General features: G+C 42.1%; 1 protein-coding gene across 1 annotated transcript in view; it reads right to left on the reverse strand.

The window, feature by feature from the left end:
* KIF26B (kinesin family member 26B) overlaps positions 1-18,904 on the reverse strand; it is a 509,132-nt gene that overhangs the window by 66,582 nt on the left and 423,646 nt on the right. The window contains exons 9-10 of the mRNA XM_052653992.1: positions 15,012-15,195; positions 2,649-2,808 (exon numbers count right to left, since the gene is read on the reverse strand). Coding sequence (XP_052509952.1) covers positions 2,649-2,808; positions 15,012-15,195 — 344 coding nt within the window. The remainder of the gene's footprint in view (positions 1-2,648; positions 2,809-15,011; positions 15,196-18,904) is intronic.

Consider the following 18,904-nt stretch of genomic DNA (forward strand, 5'->3'; position numbering starts at 1 on the left):
CGTGCACTGCCAGTGAAGGTTTGGGGAGGACAGAGCTGGCTGGGTGGCCAGGCCCCCACGTTTTCTGACACCAAGCAGCAGGGAGCTCTGCAAGATCCCCAGGAGGATCCTGATGGTGAGGGGCAACTCTACGCCTGGGTCTTATGTCGACACCATATTTATATTAACTGTAAGCCTACTTCAACAGAGAGTGAGATGGTTGGATGGCATCACTGACTCAATGGATATGAGTTTGAGCACACTACAGGAGACGGTGAAGGACAGGGAAGACTGGCATGCTGCAGTCCATGGTGTCGCAAAGAGTCAGACACAACTTAGCGACTGAACAACAAAGTCTACTTCAGACATGGAGCTTCTGTAATCATCACTCCCTCGGAGCCAGAAGGGAAAGAAGGGAGCTGGAGCAGACAGATGTCTGCAGAGAAAGGTGAGTGGAGTTTCCACATTTTGTCAGCCCTTGCAAGTGAGCAGGTAGCTGGTCATTGTGACTAACTGGTGTATGGTATGTTTAATTTAACAAGAGACCTTGAACTATGAACAAAAACAATTTTTAATGTTGATAGTAAAACCCAACTTGAACCAAAAGGAAGTTACTTCATCTAAAGTAAAAGTAGTTTCATATGCTTACTTTTATCCATCCCCCCCACCATCAATTCAACAAATATTTATTGAAATCCATAAAAGCATGTTGCTCCACAGAAACAATGTGAGATATATATATGAGATATAAATATACAAGCAAAATACATAATCAGTGACCTCATAAGGTGGTATTTTGAATTTTGTCTACATCATGATCTGTCAAGTTATCTTACTAATACACGTTTCTCTTTTTTATGGACAGGGAAGCCAACAAGGGCTGATAACGCTTTCTTTTCTTTCTGACATCTCAATCTTGACAGTACCTTTCCAGACCTTTATTTTTTCCCTCCTTCTCTTCTCTCTTTCCTTCCTCCCTCCCTTCCTTCCGTCTTCTCTTTCTTGTAATCACAAGTTGACTTTATTCAGTTGTAGAAATGATACTGAATGAAACTTCATAAACCTTCAAATTGAATTTTTTTTCTCCTCATAGAAAAGAATCACACAAGGGCTGGAAAAGCTACTTCTGGGTGTATCCTAGAATTCCACATTTCAAGAACTGAGACAGACCAGCTTATAATCTCTATTTAAACTCCAAAGTAGGCTAGTAATGGGCTTCCTGGTGGAGAACAAAATCACAGTGTTGGCATCAACTTATGGTAGAGGCAAAGCACAACTCCAGAACTCATACTGAATCTCAGCTACTGTAGAAAAAACTGCCTGACTTCCCAACACAACAGAAACATTTATTTTGTCGAATGCTACAGATTAAAAAAGTATTCCATATACCGTGTATTTGCTTAATCCTCATGGCAACTCTGTAAGGTATGTGTTATCTCCGTTTCAATAGGTGGGTATAGGCTCAACCACATTATTGTTATTGGTTATTGACTACAGTGTTACACAATTTACAAAAAACTTTCACACACATACCATTACAAGCCTTTTATCCTTGTTGTGTAAATAAGATATATAGCTATAGCTCTCAGTTCATGAGATGTGAAGGTTCAGATAGCTAGTGAAAGGTGCAGCTGGACCTTGGCAGAGCCTGAAAAATTAGAGAGTTCCCCTCATCCCATCACTAGATTGTCCAGTGGAAAAGCTGAACTGGAGCGTTGGTGGTGAGGGGTGGCTCCAGGGCTGGGTCATTCATGGCCAAAGATGATATGGCAAGTTTTTGGCTATTCCAGACATAGGAGCAGTTCTAATTTCATCTTTCTGGAGCATAACCGAAAAGAGGAAAAGGTTCTTGGAAGTGAAACAAACATTTGCTTGGGATAGTGGGTGGTAATTCCCCAAGCATTTCAGTTCTCCTAAATAGGATTGCCAGATAAAATACAGGGTGCCCCTATGGCTTATGCAATATTAGGGACATACTTAACACTGAAAATATTTGGTTTTTATCTGAAATTAAAATTTAACTGGGCACCCCATATTTTTATTGGCTAGATATGGCAGCTCTACTCCTAAGGGAATGGTAACTCAATCTTAGGACCCTTGCTCTTATCTCTATAAAGCATTCGTACAATGGTGGCAAAAGTTTGAGTGCATGCATGCTAAGTCATTTCAGTTGTGTCCAGCTCTGAGATCCTATGGACCTTAATCTCAGGCTCCTCTGTCTATGGGATTCTCCAGGCAAGAATACTGGAGTGGGTTGCCATGCCCTCCTCCAGTGGATCTTCCTGACCCAGTGATCGAACCCACATCTCCTGCAGCCCCTGCATGGCAGGCAAATTCTTTATCACTAGTGCCACTAGGGAAGCCTCAACAATAATCTACCAATGGCAATTGTTATTGAAGCCCTCAACTGAGGTAACTTCCTATTATTTCTGACTTGAGCAGCCTAATGTTAGGATTGGGGCAAATTTATGTATTTCCACAGCTTTTGAATTTGGCAGATCATGCATTACATAACTGCTAGCGAAGGCCAGTTTCCGGCACTGAACTGACAGTGTGGTCCATACCTCTGCAGTACAACTCTCCCCAGATGCCACTAGACTGAGAAACCCCCACCTAGCCCTGGTACTATGCTCACTTCATCCCATTCTTCGAGCAGAAGAGTCACTTACTTGTATGGGATGTGCTTGCTGCCATTGACGAGAGCCAGGATGACATTGCCCAGGGCAGACAGTGAGAGGCACAGCCCTGAGCCTCCTTCCCGATTTTTGCTAAGAGCTTTCACACAGCTGCCAAGATCGATGAGGTGCAGGCGGCTGCGGCCTCCAGACACTGCCACAGGAGAGAAGACAAGAGAAGAAAGGACTGGTTAAGTCTGGTAAACCCTCATCTGTCCTTCAGGTGGCTCCTTGGGAAATCTGAGGGGAAACAAAGAGGAAGTAAAAGGTTGAAGTTCACGACATAGGACGAGACCCCAACCAAATCCTGCAGGGGTAACAAATAGCACGGTCCTCTTAGATTCTGTCCATCACACACCACTGGCCTTCTGAAACCTATGGACATTCCTACTATAAATAAAGGAATAATTCCTTTTGGTTGAATTAGATGAGATTTAACAGAGAAGGTAAATTTATATTAAAAGAGAATAAGATTTGTGCCTACAGAAATTTCTGCCTTTGTGTAACAGAATTCTGAAACTGATCATATTAAAACATGAATAGCCCATAAGTGATTATCTGCTTTGGTTGAGTGTTATAGAGACCAGTGACCTAAAGCTCAGCCAGGAATCAGGTTAATAACTCAAATAATAATCAAATGGGTTTAAAACCAGTAATGATGAGAAAAAAATCTTGAAAATAGCCAGAGGGGGAAAATCATGTTACAAGTAAAGAAACAATGATAAAATGATGCTTCTCAGAAATAATACAGGTGAGAAGACAATGGAGCAACATTCTTAAAGTACTGAAAACTTCCAACCTACAGTTATACACCCAACCAGAGTATCATCCTCAGATAAAAGGAAAATAAAGACTTTTTCAGACTTAAAAAAGCTGAAAGAATTCATCACAAAGGATATATACAAAAGAATGAATAGTTTTGGAAATGACAACCATGTGAATAAATTTATGTTTTTCTCTTATTTAAATCTCCTTAAAAGTTAATTGACTGCTAAAGCAAAAATAACAAAAATGTAATATGTGGGCTTAACACACACAAAATTAAAATGTTTGGCAACAATAGCACAAAGTTTAGGAGTGGAGAAATGAAAATACTGTAAGGTTCTTATTCTAGACATGAAGTGGTATAATATCACTTAAAAGTAGACTGTGATAACTTAAAGATGTATACAATAAATCCTATAGCAATCACTAAATAATAAAGATTTAGAGCTAAAAAGCCAAAAAAGAATATTAAGTGGAGTCATAAAACGTTCAATAAGTTCAAAAGAAAGCAAATAAAATAAAAAGAACAAAGGACAGATTCGTTGACTAGAAAACATACAGAAAAGTAATACTTTGGGCCACAGCATATGAATTTTCCCATTAAATGAAGTAGTCTGAATATCCTTATTAAAAGTCGATATTGTTGGATTTGATAAAAAGCAAGACTCTTCTACATGCTGCCTATGGGAAGTGCACTTCAAATATAAACAAACAATAGGTTGCAAATGTAAGTATGGAAAAGGCTATTCCATGCAAATAGTTGCCATAAGAAAGCTGAGGCAGTTACAACAATAACAAACAAAAGAGACTTAAGACAAAAATATTCCTAGAGGAAAAGAGAGATATTTTATAATGAGAAAGGATAAAAGTCATCAGGAGGTCAGAACAATCAAAAATTTTTATGCTTTAATAATGGAAGTTGAAACATATGAAGTAAAATCTGATAGAATTGCAATAATGAACAGAAAACTCCAGGCTTATAGCTGGAGATTTCAAATACCCCTTTCTCAATAACTGATATAACAGAAAAGTTGTATCAATAACTGATATAACAAGTAGACAGAAAACCAGTAAGGATATAGAAGATTTGAACGATTATCAATTCATTCTACCTGACATTTACAGAACATTCAACCCAACAACAGCAGAATACACTTTCTTTTGAATTGCACACAAAATATTTACCAATATAGACCATATTCTGATACATGAAGCAAGTCTAAGTAAATTTTAAAGGCTTCACATCATTCCAACTATGCTCTGACACACTAGAGTTAAATTTGAAGTCAATCCAGAAAGATACCTGGAAAATCCCTAAATATTTTCAAACTCAACAACACAGCTCCAAATAACTTAGGGTCAAAGAAGAAACCAAAATGGAAATTAGAAAGTGTTTTTAAGTGAATGAAAATGAAAAACAACATATCCAAATTAGGAAGACACTTCTATTGTTAGAAGGAATTTACTCCATTAAATGCCTGTATCAGAAAACAACAGAGGGTCTCCAATCAGTTACCTCAGCTTCCACTTAAACAAACTAGAAAAAGATGAGCAAATTAAAGACTAACTAGCAGAAAGGAAATAATTAATATGAAATCAGAAATCAAGGAAATATAAAATTTAAAGAACAACAGAGAAAAATCAATACCATCTAAAGTGGATTCTTTAAGATCAATAAAATTCATATTTCTCTAGCATGACTGATCAGCAAAGAGCGAAGACACAAATTTCCCGTGTCAGGAACAAAAGAGGTAGTAACCTCACTACTGCTGCTAAGTCACTTCAGTCGTGTCTGACTCTGTGTGACCCCATAGACGGCAGGCCACCAGGCTCCCCCATCCCTGGGACTCTCCAGGCAAGAACACTGGAGTGGGTTGCCATTTCCTTCTCCATGCATGAAAGTGAAAAGTGAAAGTGAAGTCACTGAGTCGTGTCCAACTCTCAGCGACCCCATGGACTGCAGCCTACCAGGCTCCTCCGTCCATGGGATTTTCCAGGCAAGAGTACTGGAGTGGGGTGCCATTGCCTTCTCCAACCTCACTACAAATAAAAAAGGGATAATAAAGAAACATGATGCCAGGAGGTTAGCACAACTTGGAAGAATGAACACATTTCTCGATAGATACAAAGTACCAGAGCTCCCTCAAGAAGTAACAGATAACATGACTAACCCAACATCCATTAAAGAAATAGAATCTGTAGTTAACAACCTTTCTACAGAGAAAGCAGTGTACTTAACCACACTGGTGAATTCTACCAAACTTTAAAGGAAGAAATAATATCAATTTTACACAAATTCTTCCTGAAAATCAAATAGGGGAGTGCATGCGTGCTAAGTCACTTCAGTCGTGTCCAACACTTTGTGACCTCATGGATGCAGCCCGCCAAGCTCCTCTGTCCTTGGTTTTCTCCAGGCAAGGATACTGGAGTAGGTTATCGTTTCCTCCTGCAGGGGATCTTCCTGACCCACGGACCGAACCCAGGTCTCTTACACCTCCTGCATTGGCAGCAGTGTTCTCTACCACTAATGCCACCTGGGAAGCCCCGGATAGCAGAGACTACATCCCAGTTAATTCTTTGAGACCAGGATTACCCTGATAGCAAAAACAAAGCTATTCCAAGAAAAAAGTTGAAGACCAATTATCCCTCATGAACAAATAGACAAAAGTTCTAAACAAAATGCTAGTGAGTCATACTAGAAAATTATAGCTAGGAACATATTAAAAGGATTTTTATACCATGAATAACTTAATTAATGACTAAATAAATGAATTAATCCAAAGAACGCAGGGTTGGTTAACAAAAAATTCATCTATCATTATAAGTCACCATATTAGAAGACTAAAAAGAAAAAGATTCTCTCAGTAGATGCAGACAAAGCATTTAACAAACTCCAAAATCCATTACTGATAAAAATGGTTGGCAAAATATAAATCAAAGGTGATATTCTCAGTTTGATAAAAAGTGTCTAGGAAAAACCTGCAGATAATAGTATTCTTAATAGTAAGAGACTAAAGCTTTCCAAGATTAAAAACAAGACAAGGATGTTCACCCTTTCTATTCAACATTATATGGGAGGTTCTAGCCAGAGCAACAGGCAAGAAAAAGAAATAAAATGTATCCAGATTGGAAAGAAATAACTTAAACTGTCTTTCTTGACAGATTATATGATTATATATGTAGAAAATCTAACAGACGCCACACAAAAAAAAAGCCAACTAGAACTAATAATTGAGTTTAGTAAGTTGTGGAATACTAGGTTCCTGGATCGAGATAATTGTATTTCTAAACTGTAGTGCCAAACAACTGGAAACTGAAATTTAAAAATACCTTTTACAGTAACATCAAAATATTAAATACTTACAGATAAATCTGACAAAAGATACATGCACTGAAAACTACAAAACATACCTGAGAAAAATTAACAAAGACTTGAAAAAATAGAGAGAAGTCTGATGCAGGAGAGCAAGGAAAACACCCAGGAACCACTGTCCTGACCCCAGCCTTGTCTCTGCTCATCCCAGCTCAACTTTACATCTAGCACTAACATAAAAGGTGATGAAGGTTTACAGAAAACATAAAATTTCAATTCAGGTTCTCCAGTGACTCTGGTACACTTGTGGCCAGAGTTATATTTTGTTTATATTTGTTATATTTTGTTTATCTCCAACTATCTCCAATAAAAATCCTTAATAGGAAAGATATAATACATTACTTTTCTTTAATCCTATTTTGTATTATGCAGGATCAAGCCACTGGCAGCGTGCAAGGGAAATTAGTTATTTTTAAAGCAAAATATCATCTGTTTTTGCAACCTAATTATATAGACAGAAGAAGCTCAGATATTTCACGCACTCTGCAGATTAAAGGGCAAAGACAGGGACCAATTTGGACTTTCAGACTCTAATAGTCCATTTGATGTAATGGAATAAAATTCGTAATGTACATGTAGTAAAGTAGAACACAGAGAACAAAAGCATAGTTTAGACTGTGCTAAAGAATAATATTATAAAATACCTGTAATTATACCTGCATGACTCAAAATGAGAGTCATGTTTTAAACAATATAAAATCAACTTTGCTTTATAACCACCGGAGTTTCAGTAGTCACAGAATTCTCAACTTCACACACAGTGCTGAATCCGGAATGGTACACAGTGAGTGAGCACAGGCAATCAGCTATTACCAAGAGTTCCCATGGTTGGAGAGAAAGTAGTTCTAGAATCAATGAACAATAGGTGATAATTAATAGCAGGTAAGAAGCAGGTTCCTCATGGACTTTTCAGATTTTTGAGGTCAGAGCTGCAAGGTTTAGGAACATAACCCAGTCTACCTTGAGACTGTTTATATTTGAATATGTATATTTCAAGTCTAGACTTTGACCAATTGAAATTACCCATGTGCCTTACTCTCCCACAGGAAGCAATCTACTAATTAACCCCACTCTCAAGTGATTCTTCCAACTCATGTTTATGGAGCCAGGATATGCTACATTCTCCCTAAAACATTTAATTCCTACAGTAATCCTATAAGGCAAGAATTGGCTCTGTCTTATAGATGAGGAAACTGAGGTTCACAGATGTTAAACAAATCACTCAAGATCTCATAGAAAATTAAAACTCAATCTAAGATGAAAATCCAGAGCTAACTTTTACAGTTATAGTTTACTCTTTTAACTCACTTTCCCATGACTTAGCGGCTCCCAAACTTGGCTGCACATCAGAATCACCCTGGGGTATTTACAAAATATGGACACCTGGCTCCTACTCCTAGGCTTTCTAATTTAACCAGTCTAGAGTATGGCATGGGCATTGGGATTCACTGGAAGGCTACACAGGTGATTCTCTTGTGCAGCAAAGTTTTGGAACAATGGCCTTGCCACCTGACCAGGTTAACCCAGGCCCTCCATCAGCTGTGTCAGGCACAATGTCTGATGCCCATAGCACATTGCAGGCTTGTGATGTGTGTTGACTGTTCCTCAGCTTGTCTTTGCACTTCTGCTCCAAAAACATGAACTGTACACTTATCAACAGGTCAGCTGGCTTTCCTCCCAAACCTAACTATGCCACTTGTACTTAATATTATAAATAAAAATAATAAAATATTATGTAAATCAATAAAATACATTTATGTAAAGAGTTAATATTTCTAAAACACTTAAATCAATGCTTTGGAAAGGTGTGATTAAAATGAGTTAGTTTTTGAAAAAAGATACTGACTTTGGTATGAATGAGAAATTACAGTACGGAAAAAATTTCAAGAATCTAGAAAAAGTCTATACCCAGTTAGCTGTACAAGTGTCTCTTAGGTCCTTGAATCATTCAGAAGAAATTGAAAGCAAAAGCCAGACTATTATTAATATTGAGTGCGGTTTATAAAAGTCAGAATCTAAAGTTGAAAACTCATCTCAAGGAGATAACCATGGCCCTGTATCAGAAGACCAATGAATAAACACACAATTGTATGTTTTAAGTTGAAAATGTTTATGACATGAATGTATCCTTTAATATGATTTTTCCTTTTTAACTTAACTTTCTCAGTTAACTGATCAATTCCTTCTGACTGTGTTGCATGAGACGGCTTCTCTGAATTCACACCACCTGCTTCCACAAAGGGTAAGAGGGTGGTCTTTCTGAGAATTTCCCTGGTGGCTCAGTGGGTAAAGAATCTGTCTGCAACGCAGGAGACTGCCTGCAATGCAGGAGACCCGAATTCAGTCCCTAGGTTGGGAAGATTCCCTGGAGGAGGGCATGGCAACCCAATCCAATATTCTTGCCTGGAGAATCCCATGGACAGAGGAGCCTGGTGGGCTGCAGTCCAAGGGATCACAGTCAGACACAACTCAACAACTAAACCACCGCTACCATCACCTCTTTATGAATCAGCTGAATGAGGTAAGGAAGAAATTCACTCACTGTTTAATACGTAGCACACATGCCATTTGGTGTGCCATGTAAGAGCTGATGTGCAGGCACCTCACTGGGCTGCGGAGGACACTGTGCCAGGCGACAAGAGGCTCTGTCCCCAGGGAGCCTGTAGTCTGTCGAGGGGGCTGAGACAAGCCCAGAATGACTGAGACATAAGGCAGCGGCTTAACATCCCCTGAAATGCTATGGGACTTAGAGGAGAAAGATATTCCAGAGGGGAGAACCTGAAAGGCTTACGGGGAGGCAGCTCAAGGGAGAAGTGGGGTTCAGACACGGCTTTTAAAAATTATTTATTTGGCTACATTGGGGCTTAGGTGAGGTACATGGATCTTCACTGGGCCATGTGAGATCTTCTGTTGTAGTTTATGGACTCTCTAGGTGTGGCACACGGACTCAGCAGTTGAGGCTCATGGGCTTAGTTGCTGCGTTCTTAACCCTGGAATCTTAGTTCCCCAACCAGAGTCTGAACCCGAGTTCCCTGAATTGCAAGGCAGATTGCCACTGGACCACGAAGGAAGTCCCCAGACAAGGTTTGTTTTTTTTTTAAATCGATGTTATTGTTCCTTCCATTCCTTTTCTTCCAAGAGGAGGCAGCCTTGACTCCAGTGGTAGAAGAAATTGACAATAAAAGCACAAAAAGATGATTGATGGGGGTCCCAGTTGGTGAGGTCCTAGAAGAGGCAGAAGGGGGCAGGATGAAGAACAAAGAGATGGGAGGGAGCAGATCTATGGGAAAGGAGTGGGGGAAAGTGAGGCACACGGACAAGGAGGTTTGGATGCTAAGAGGACAGAAGCTGAGGCCATAGCCAGACTGACTTGTTCTTCTCCTTAAACAGGAGGCTGGTTATCCACTGAAAGAGACAGAGCAGGGGCCTCAGGCTCCAAAAGACGATTGGAAACAGCTGCCCTGGTGGAGGTGGTGGGAGGCCAGGAGGCATCACTGTAGGAATCCCAGACTGCAGAGTCTGGAAAATTGTCTTCTGGCCCAAGATTTTAAAAATCATATTATAAAAATCTCAAACCATGGAACTGTCATTTCCCTGTTGACCAAGGAGAACGTGAGAGCCTGCAGTGGCCCTCATGTGCGACCATCTTTGCTCCACAGGGCTTTGCAATGATGGACAGCAGAGGCCCAGGTCTGCCTCTTTCAAAAGCAACATTTCCCAGATCCCTTTTTCCCACACTCACCACCCAAATAACAGATCTCTAGAGTCCTATGGACCCCATAGCCCTGGATAGAACATCAGCTGATTCAAGCCATTCCAAGACACACAGGAAAGAGTGGCTGGCGGTCAAAAGGAAACCAAGATTAAGGGAATAGTGTGATGAGACTTGAGCAGATGAGTGCAGGCAGAGAGTGTCCGTGTCCTCGTCCACTGGTTCACGTGCACACACACACACAGATGGAGGCCTGTGTGCTGTACACAATTGCACACACAGCCAGCCCAGTCTCCACTCAGCCTCCACACTTCTTCCCCTGGAGGTGATAAAGTGCATGAACAAATCAGAGACCTAGTGTCATTCTTAACCCTGGGCAGTAGTTGCTTACAAACTGAGATTACTCATCAAAATGGTGCTTTTAAAGACCATCTTAATCAATAGGACTTGTAAAAATCTATACAGTGAACTTATTCCACTGAAGTATCACTAGTACCATTTGGCTTTGAACTTCTAATTCACTCATCTTTATGGGGAGCAACTGCTAACTGTTACAGTTTTAGGGTCTCTTCCTCAACAGTGCAGTTTCCAAGGGGAATCTCAAGCCTTTACAGAGGTAGCTTAGCAAAGCGGGGGAAGGCTCTGTGGTGGGTGAAGAATCAGCCTCACTAATTCTTCAACAACGTTTAAACCAGGAAACATTTTAAGCTTAACCTAGTGCTATCTGCAAAGCAGTGATATATCAACACAGAATTTTCTTTCCTATCTTGATTGGACATGTTGAAAACATTTTCGTCTGTCCACTCATGCGCATATGTGTATGTATGAGTGTGTTTATAAAATGCATATATGTGTATAAGATCCAGGTGCCTATGCACACATGGTGTGTTTCGTTCTTACAGCAGACAACTAATTTGAACTCTTCGGATCCATCATCTTCACTTCTAATGGCCAGTTACCAGCAGTCTGCTCTGCTCTGCTTCCCTGCAGGGTGACTAATTAATAAACTTTTCCTTAATTGAGTTCTGGCTCCCAGGTCCAAGGGGATTATTTCTTATATATAAGTAAACAAAATTTCCATTTTAAACAACACTCCAAATCGCCTCATTATATTTTAAACAGATATAAATTCACTGAGGTCAATCAAGCCGCAGGCTAGGAGGCTGTGTGCATTCTGGCCTAAATTCTCTTCCTCACAGGAAGCCAGGTGCTGTGGCAGGCAGGTGATGCCCCCAGATCCTTCAGGGCTTACCCCATCATCAGCCTCGATGCCTGCACTTTCTTTGTTCTCATCTACAGCCATGTTAGAAAGTAACTATCGAGATTCTGGAAGCCATTAATGGTATCTGCCTTTTCTTTAAACCTGAATTTATTATTTAAAAGCCATTCACTTCCACAATTTATAAATAGGAAGAAAATGAATTTGATGTTAAATATTTAATAAGTGCCCAGGATTGGTTAAGGGCTGACTTGGGTGGATGGTTGGGTTTAAGGAGTGTCCTGCTGTTGCTGCTGCTAAGTCGCTTCAGTCATGTCCGACTCTGTGCGACCCCATAGACAGCAGCCCACCAGGCTCCTTTGTCCCTGGGATTCTTCAGGCAAGAATACAGGAGTGGGTTGTCATTTCCTTCTCCTGCTGCTGCTAAGTCGCTTCGGTCGTGTCCGACTCTTAGCGACCCCACGGACTGCAGCCTACCAGGCTCCTCCATCCATGGGATTTTCCAGGCAAGAGTGCTGGAGCAGGTTGCCATTGCCTTCTCCGTTCCTTCTCCTAGCCTACACTTTTTGGAAGTTGAATGCTAAGTTCTTAGAGTTGAAATAATTTAATCAACTGTTTGTTTGTTTTCAAGATTCCTCCCTACTTTCAGATTCCAGATTGAGAGCAGACCCATGAAAGGAAGTGAAAAACTGACAACAAAGTTGCTTTAACTTGGTTTGAAACCTAGAAGGAGGAGATTATCCTTCCTCCAGAGCTTTTCGGCTCAGAAACATGTGGAAGCTATTTGGCTCCAGATTCAGATCTTCAGTAAGTCACCCTTTGCTGACAGTACAAGAATCCACTGTAAGCTTTGATTACGATGATTACTGGCTGCTTAAAAGAATAAAATAAATATTTTTTTTCAGACTCCCCACATTCATGCTGCTAAGATAGAACCCAGAAAAATCAGTGAGGTCAGGATCTAAAGCTAGCTCCCAGACTGTCAGGAGAACTGTGGATAAAGCTCTGTTAGAGAATTTAAAGGTCTGGATCATTTCATCCCTATCCTAATTCCTTGTCTCCTTCTCTTCTAGCAAGTTATTCTAAATGGAAATGCTAAACATAACATGAGCCCTCCACGGAAAATCAATCTCCCCTGAAAGGCTCGCATTTGAAAGATTTTGCTCATCCCCAGCCAGACCTGTATCGCCATCACTGGTTGTCAAGAGTGATCTGATCAGCTGACGGACGACGTATCTCCTCGGGTGCAAGTGAGGGCCAGTACTGGATTCCTGGGCAGCAGCCGGTTTAAGTAGCCAAGGCTGTGGGTCCAAGCCTGGGTTAGTGGAATTCTGTCCCCTCCCGATATCTAGCAAGATTTTAGTCCTGGGACTACACAATCCCATAACAGGGGAGAAGGGCAGGGTACATCTCTGCAAGAAAAGTGACTGATCCATGCGGCTACAAGGATGCATCTCAAATTCCCTGCAGCATGCTCAGTAACCCCGTCGTTTCCAACTCTTTGGCAGCCCCATGGGCTGTGGCCCGCCAGGCTCCTCTGTCCATGAAACTCTCCAGGCATGAATACTGGAGTGTGTTGCCATTTCCTTCTCCAGGGGATCTTCCAAACCCAGGGATCGACCCCCATCTCTTGCGTCTCCTGCATGGGCAGGTGGATTCCTTACTGCTGAGCTATCTGGGAAGCCCATCCAATGCATTATATTAAATAAAAGAAGCCAGACACAAAAGGGCCACAAGTGGACCACATGGTTCCATTTAGGTGATATGCTGGATGAAGGCAAGACTATAAGGACAAGAATCTGATCAGTGGTTGTCATGGGCTGGAGAGGGGCCTGACGGCTAGGGCTAGAGGGACTTTTCTGTACCTGTAGCGTTGTTCTCTATCTTGATAATGGTGGAGGTGGCTACACAACTGAATAGATGTGCCAACATTTACTTAACAATATAGAAAGTGGGTAATTTTTACTGAATTTAAATTATATCTCATTAACCTGAACTAAACAACAATTAAGGAATAGGAACAAGAACGGAAGACTGGACCAACAAAGGCATTGAGATGGGGGGAGGAGGGAGCTTCCACTTCCCTTAAGCAGAAAGGGGGAATGGAAGCCCCCCACAGCTGCCTCCAGGAGAACCAGTTTCCAACTCTTTGGGCAACAAGGAGCCCAAACGGGGGGGCCCATCCGCAGGTCGAGGCTGCGTGTCTTATTCCAGGTTCTATGGAATTTGGTTGGTTGGTTGCCTCCCATTATAGTCAATTAGCTCCACAACTTCTAGACACCAGGCCTAGACACCTAACTCAGGGCTTCTGTCTGTCTTTCTGGCATCCAGTTGGAGAGTGCTGGGGGCCAACTGCCTGGGTTTTGAAAAGCCATGTAGAAGGGGACAGAGAGCTGCTGCTACTTGGCCAGCCAAGTGTTGGGGGCCACACTTGCCTTAGAAAAGCCCAGTGAGGTCAATGGACTACTTTGCCCACAGCCCAGGGTCCCACCTGAGACACTCAACTGAATGCTGGCACTCAACTTCTGAGCATGGAGTATATACTACTCGGCAGACAAAGACTGGAGTGCAGTGCTGGTTTTGAAAACAGCCAAGAGTGGACCCTCTAAGTACTGAGTTGGGTTCCTGGCAGGGCAGCTTGCTCACAGAGCACATCCCAGGCATAGCTGTTTACAGAGAAATGTCACTGCTGGGCATTACCTGAGGGAGGGAGGCAGCCAGGATCTGGTTAGCTATTCAAAAGTCAGATTCACAGTCTATTTTAAAAACATGATTTTGTTTCTTCTGGGTTCATAGAGTGGATTCAAACTAATGATTAGTAACGTGGCCAGGGTGCTTTGGTAGACACATTGGTCTTTCATGATGAGCACTTTTATGGTTTATGAACAAAAATATACTATGAAGCGGCTGTTTTTCTTTACGAAAGTTTGTTTTCTTACGTTCCCATAGCAATCACATGTGTAAATTATCTTTACCAAGGGAGCCCTTTTCTCTTGGACGTTCGAAAGCAAAGGTCAGCCCAGACTGGTGAGATTGTACTACATTTCTTTTTAAAAATTCATTTACTAGATACCTTCTTTTTGGCCGAGCCCCAAGGCATGTGAAATCTTGGTTCTCCCACCAGGGATCAAACCCCATGCTCCCTGCACTGGAAGTGCAGAGTCTTAACCACTGGACCACCAGGGAAGGGCTTAGATTGTGTTATGCTTTAAAAGGTCCCGGGCTGCCCTGGAGGAGAGCCTTCTCCCCAGGGAAGGCAAGGAGGAGTGGGGGTCGAGGCGCACTTACTTCCCCCCTTGCCGCTCTTCTCCATGCGGTACTGGTAGATATGCAGCGTGAAGAGCATGTGCGAGTTGCGGAGGTCATCCTCGTCGCACTCTTGCTGGTTGCCCCGGCGGGAGGCGATGGCCGCATCCAGGAAGAAGGCAGCCTTCTCTGCGGTGGGTGCCCGCAGCTCGCTCTGGTTCTGCAGCTGCAAGACACAAGGGAAGGGCTGATGCCGCAGGCGAGAGGGCTCACCTGCCACTCAGGCTGGCTGTCCCCGACTCTCCAAGGCTGATGTCCTTCTGGAACCAGGGACCATGCCCATGTGCAATTCTCAGCTTAATTTATTCATATCTGAAAATTAACCCTAAGCATGCTTATTGGAGAAGAATATTTTTACCCATTTTACAATGGAAGTAGAATCTGTAAGCTGCTCTTGTTTGGTTGCTAAGTCGTGTCTGCCCTTTTGTGACCCCATGGACTGCAGCCCACCAGGCTCTTCTGTCCGTGGGGTTTTCCAGGCAAGAATACTGGAGTGGGTTGTCATTTCCTCCTCCAGGGGATCTTCCTGACCCAAGGATTGAACCTGAATCTCCTGTGTTGGCAGTGGATTCTTTATTGCTGAGCCACCAGGGAAGCCCAGAATCTCTAAGTAGCAGGCGTGAAAAGCAAATGGTTTTATCTCAGTGTTCAGTGGGAGCAGGTGTCCCGCCCTGACCTCTGCAGAGCCCAGAAAACCCAACATCCTGGGCAATCCATGTACCTAAGGGAACATGTGGGATGTGACTGCATCTTGAGTTCAAAGATTAGACTGTACAGAAGCAGGTAATCCAGGGTACTGTATCTCAAAGAAGTATGAAACCTTACTTGGCTTTAACTCAACTCTTAATTTTTCCAGCTATTTAATTAAAGTCAATTTTAGGCCACATTTACTAGAATAGTTCTAAAGAAGTAAATGTAAAAGACATGAAAAAAAAACCAACCCCAATCTACTTGAATGTCTCATCTATATCATTTGTCTCATCTAAAGGGATATCTACTTTATCTTTAATTTCTAAATTATGTTCAAAGCATACTCATTAATTGATTAAAGAAGCATCAGGGGGAATGTATCTAAATCCTATGAGATGCCTTGGCAATTATTTTGACAGTAAACCTGACTCAGAGCAATATTATCAGCATTTGACCTGCATTTCTTTATCAAGGGAGGGGAAGAAAAGGAAATGAATATTTCTGATTTGTTCAAAGAAATGATTTGTAGTATGAGCCTTAGGGTCAGTAGACATTTTGACAGTTTTGCTGACAAAGGTCCATAGAGTCAAAGCTATGTTTTTTCCAGTAGTCATGTATGGTTGTGAGAGTTGGACCACAAAGAAAGCTGAATGTTGAAGAACTGATGCTTTTCAACTGTGGTGTTGGAGAAGACTCTTGAGAGTCCCTTGGACTGCAAGGAGATCAAACCAGTCAATCCTAAAGAAATCAATCCTGAATATTCATTGGAAGGACTGATGCTAAAGCTGAAGCCCAATACTTTGGCCACCTGATGTGAAGAACTGACTCATTAGAAAAGTCCTTGATGCTGGAAAAGATTGAAGGCAGGAGGAGGAGGGGACAATAGAGGATGAGACGGCTGGATAGCATCACTGACTCAATGGAATGAGTTGGAGCAAGCTCCAGGAGATAGTGAAGAACAGGGAAGCCCGGCATGCTATAGCTCATGGGGTCAAAAAGAGTCGGACACAACTGAGCAACTGAACTGAACTGAACTGATTCTGACTCTAACTGCACCCATAATTCTGAACTGGGAGAGTTGATGTTTAGAACCTGAGGCCACCAAAATCCTCAAACTTCAAAGACAGGTTCTCTTGAGCTCATTGTTTTATACTTACTATGGCAGAAAAATAACTCAAAGAATGTTAAATATTCTTCAGCAAGAAGGTAAAGAGGACATGGGTCTTGTCCTCTTCTTCAGTTCAGTTCAGTTCAGTCACTCAGTCGTGTCTGACTCTTTGCGACCCCATGAATCACAGCACGCCAGGCCTCCCTGTCCATCACCAACTCCCGGAGTTCACTCAGACTCACGCCCATCGAGTCAGTGATGCCATCCAGCCAGCTCATCCTCTGTCGTCCCCTTCTCCTCCTGCCCCCAATCTCTCCCAGCTTCATTTAATCAGAGCTTTCACCTCTGTGGAACTCCATTATTGATGTTATAAAAGTGAATGGAGGTTATAGCATAGTTGAATGTCTAGGTGATGCTCAGAGTGGGAACAGTGGGTAGGGTCACACCAACTCTGTCACAGGTGCTGTGTAGATGAGGTCTGAGCACGTCTTATGCTTCCAACTGGTAGTTCTCAAAGTGTAGTCCCCAGACCAGCAACATCAGTATAACATAGAAACTTGTTACAAATGCGTATTTCAGGGCTCTATCCCAGGCCTACTGAATCAGAAATTCTAGAGGTGGAGCCCAGCAGTCTGTGTTTTAACAAGTCTTCCAGGCAACTCTGATGAAGACTGAAGTTTGAGAACCACTGCATTAAGGTCTGTATGACCACTTAGCTTGCATTCTATTTAGGTTTGATATCCAAATAATATCTGATGCATCATTAAAACTATGAAGAGCCAATTTTAGTCAGACATGGTACAGACCTTTGGGCATTGCTGAGAACTAACCAGGCAATCACAAGTGACAGTCAGCAGAAACATCCAAGAGGGCTTCCTGGAAGGAGTGACATCTAGCTAATACACCCAAATAAGGAGTTAGCCAGATGAAGAGCAAGAGGAGAGGAGCATGCACTGTTCCATGCACAGGGAATAGAATTTGCAAAGGCCCAGGGTAAGAGGGAGGATGGTGGACGCCTTAGAGTCTTGCTCCTGAGAGTGCGGTCAGTCACTGGGAGGCTTGTTAGAAATGCATGATCAGGGGCCCAATCCCAGGCCTTCAGAACCAGAATCTGCATTTTAACGAGATCCTCAGGGATTCTTATGCACATTAAAGTTTGAGAGTCACTGCTTTCTGAGGTGGTCTAAATGTAATTTAAGAAGAGCGGCAAGGAGGAAAGTGGGAATAGGTGATCCTGGAAGGTCACGTAAGGCTGTGTGAATCACGAGGATGCATAATGGAAGTAGGAGGATCTGAGATGCTTTAAGCAGGGCAAGAACATGGACAGGTATGAGTAGATGGGGGTAATAGAGGGTACCTTCACCTGAGAAAATAATCCCACTTGAGATGAGATAGGTGTTATACTTATCAAAATGAACACATCTAAAATGCAGGCATCTGATAAAACTAGAAACTAAAGCCTACTGCTAGAGACTGAAAGAAGTGATTCTTCTGGGTGTGAACCAGAGACCTCCCAGGTCATTCCTGCATCTATCATCAAACAGCGAGGTAGAAACACTTTCAACAGGCAAGACATCCTGAAGAGGCCAACTGGAACTTCTCTTGGCTTAGCAATTATATCATGGTTCTAATTAGAAAGTGGTTATTAGTTTTTCCTACAGCACCACTAATCCGGTTGTAAACCAGTGCCAGAAACACAGTTTATAGAGCCATAAACAGTCCCAGTAATGGCTGGAGCTATTTGTGCAAAGCAGTAAATATTTCGGCTTGTTGTTAAACAAAAGAAAGATTGTACTTCTTTTTTCTTTTTTTTGGAAAGGGGCGTAAAGAAAAGTGAATTCAATTTCCCCCGATTGCTACAACAATTGTGGTTCCTGCTCATTGTCAATTAGATTCAAGGTACAAATATTTAGGTTGGGCAAGCAGCTGGTCCTGCAGCTGCAGGCCGTAAAGTTCCAGTCCACTTTAAAGTAAACACTTGCAAGCCTTCCCAGTTTACATGTTGAGTGAGTCACGAGGTGAAGTGCCCCAGCCGCTGAGGTAGGGATGAGCCACCCGGAGCCGACCAAGCCCCCGG

Source organism: Budorcas taxicolor, chromosome 16 (assembly GCF_023091745.1).
Source record: "Budorcas taxicolor isolate Tak-1 chromosome 16, Takin1.1, whole genome shotgun sequence".
NCBI classification, from domain to species: domain Eukaryota; kingdom Metazoa; phylum Chordata; class Mammalia; order Artiodactyla; family Bovidae; genus Budorcas; species Budorcas taxicolor.